The 2428-nt window shown below is 45.7% G+C and overlaps 1 protein-coding gene across 1 annotated transcript in view; it reads right to left on the bottom strand.

Annotated features, from left to right (window-relative positions):
* TIMD4 (T-cell immunoglobulin and mucin domain containing 4) overlaps positions 1 to 2428 on the bottom strand; it is a 68403-nt gene that overhangs the window by 12143 nt on the left and 53832 nt on the right. The window contains exon 5 of the mRNA XM_012650382.1: positions 568 to 614. Within this exon, the coding sequence (XP_012505836.1) occupies positions 568 to 614 (47 nt within the window). The remainder of the gene's footprint in view (positions 1 to 567; positions 615 to 2428) is intronic.

Genomic DNA, 2428 nt, shown 5'->3' with positions numbered 1-2428 from the left:
TGGAGGCATCTTACAGGAACTATGCCATCTCCGTTGACTGGGCTCTCCTCTCTGCCCTCCCTGATCCATTCTCCAACACACAGAATCCTGGAGGCCGTGGGGACAGTGGCCAGGGTAGGACAACAGATTGCCTGTGAGGACAGAGATGGGGGAAGAAGAAGGAGGGAATAGGGAACCTTCACTTTTCCTTTATAGACATCTGTACGCCCCCAGTTTTCATTGGAATAATAAAAATAAATGAAGGGTACCCTCAGACAGTCAGAGGCACACTTGTGGCAGGTGTTGATTCTATAGTATGTCATTAATCCTGGGCCACACAGAAGGAACACACCAGGATTTTGCATGTTTTTGTATTTCTTTTCTTTTTTCCTTTCAAAAGCATCTGCACATACAGAAGTAATGATCAATGTTATTTCTGTCAAGAGTACAAGTCTACAGATTCTTTAGCTATTTCACAATAGTCGTGATACATTTCGCCACTTAGCAACATCCTGCTCTCCCCAGCCCATCTCTGCAAACCTCTGCTGTGGATTTTTGAAATCTAAGTCACATACTTCAGATACTCACAGATTCCTGTACCTGTGTCTCATTGTGCGCACTTGTTGTCTCAAATTCTGGGAAGGAAAAAGAGAAGAAAATGGTCATATGTCCGCTGGGAGAATAAAATACCACATTCTGACAGAAATATTTGAAAGCCTGTCCAGAATTCCAGCTAATGTGTTTAATTCCTTAATCTCATCTTTCTTTTTTTGTCTAATTTATTTACGCATATTTGTTTCAATATGGTTTTAACGTAAAGTTCATCTGCTATACAACATTATCCTACAGGAACATCTCCATTTTATAGATGGGTAGAGACATTGGACCAGCAGGCAGTTGCCTATAATTTTTCTGTAGGTCTCAGCAATGCATTCAGGATTTTCACCCAGCCAGAAAATCTGTCAGTCTTCGGTTAACAGATATTTATTGAGCACTTATTATAGGCCATGCAGTATGCAGGCTGTACCTTGGACCTCACAAATTGACATCTTACTGCAGAAAACCACATTTAAACAAATAATATAAATAGCTGAAAAAATAATTACAGAATGAGCACAAAATGCTGGGAAGAACTAATACAGCATATGATAGCGGCATATCATGAGGGTGGCTGGATTGTTCTAGAGGGTCAAGGAAAGCTTCCCTGAGAATGGGAAGCTTAAGCTGAGACATGGAGTCATTTATTCACAACCTATAGTCGAGTTACGAGGAAGCATACTGAGAACCCGCCAAGTGCTAAGCACTGTTCTAGACACTAAGACTGCTGAGATGACTATGGCATGCCTCTACCCTCAAGAACTTTCCAGTACATTAGGGAAGAGAGACTGGAAGATTATTTCAGCCTAACAGACCAAGGGTAGTGACGAAGTGTGCACAGGTTGCTGGGGAGGGTGGGGAGAGGGAGGGGCATCAGGCCCAACATCCTGTCATTCAGTGAAAGTTTTATTAGAATAAGCTCCGTGAAGACAGAGTCCCTGTCTGCTTGTTCACCACTGGGTCCCCAACCCTGCTTGGCACATACTTGGTGCTCAATAAGTGTCTGTTGGAGGAATAACACCTGCGCCGAGTTAGGGTCATGTAAGAATGAGCCAGGCAGAGCACGGTGGCGAAGGCGTTTCGGGTAGACAGGACAGCATTGGCATCAGCAAAGCTGTGGGAACGAGAAACAGCAGGGGCGCAGGTTCCTGGGAGCACCTGTGAAGGTGTGAAACAAGGGGAGGGAGCGGCAGGAGGTGAGACTGATGGGGGCAAGAAACAGTCACAGAGGGCTTTTGCTCCATTCTGGAAGTCTCCGTTGGATTCTGTAGGCAGCAGGAAACCACAGAAATGTTTAAGCGTGATCCGGTGAGGAGAGTACGGGAGGAGCCAAGATGAAAGTTGTCATCTGATTCCAGTTCTGAAATTCAGAGGTAGTAAAAATGAAGAGAAACAGACTCAGAGATGCTTCGAAGGGAGGTCAACAGTATATGCACATTGGCCGTGGGGGTGAGAAAGACAGGAGACACTTAGATAACTCACCAGTTCCTACTTGAGACCCCAGGCCATTGCCTGAACCATCCACTAAGATGGGAACAGCGGAAGGAGAGAGGTGTAAGTCCGGGGCAGGGAGGTGATGAGCTCACATTTAGAGTCTCTGAGTTTAAGGCTCCTGCGAGACACATGCAAACACTATTCACCTAACAAACACTTGTATGTTTGAATCTGAATCCAACTCAGGGAAAGGGTGCAGTTGGACATACTGACGGGAGTCATCGGTATCCAGGGAGCAGTTAAAATCCTCAGGGAGTATAGGAAATCCAAGGGCTGCCTGTGCAAAGAGCAGAGCAGGGACCCTGAGAAACATCAGTATTAAGAGGCGGGCAGAGGAGATACAGGAGCGGGGGGTGGC

This window comes from Propithecus coquereli, unplaced genomic scaffold (assembly GCF_000956105.1).
Source record: "Propithecus coquereli isolate 6110/MARCELLA unplaced genomic scaffold, Pcoq_1.0 Scaffold322, whole genome shotgun sequence".
Taxonomy (NCBI): domain Eukaryota; kingdom Metazoa; phylum Chordata; class Mammalia; order Primates; family Indriidae; genus Propithecus; species Propithecus coquereli.
The sequence above is the reverse complement of the archived record's forward strand: the minus strand, read 5'-3'. Positions and strand labels throughout refer to the sequence as shown.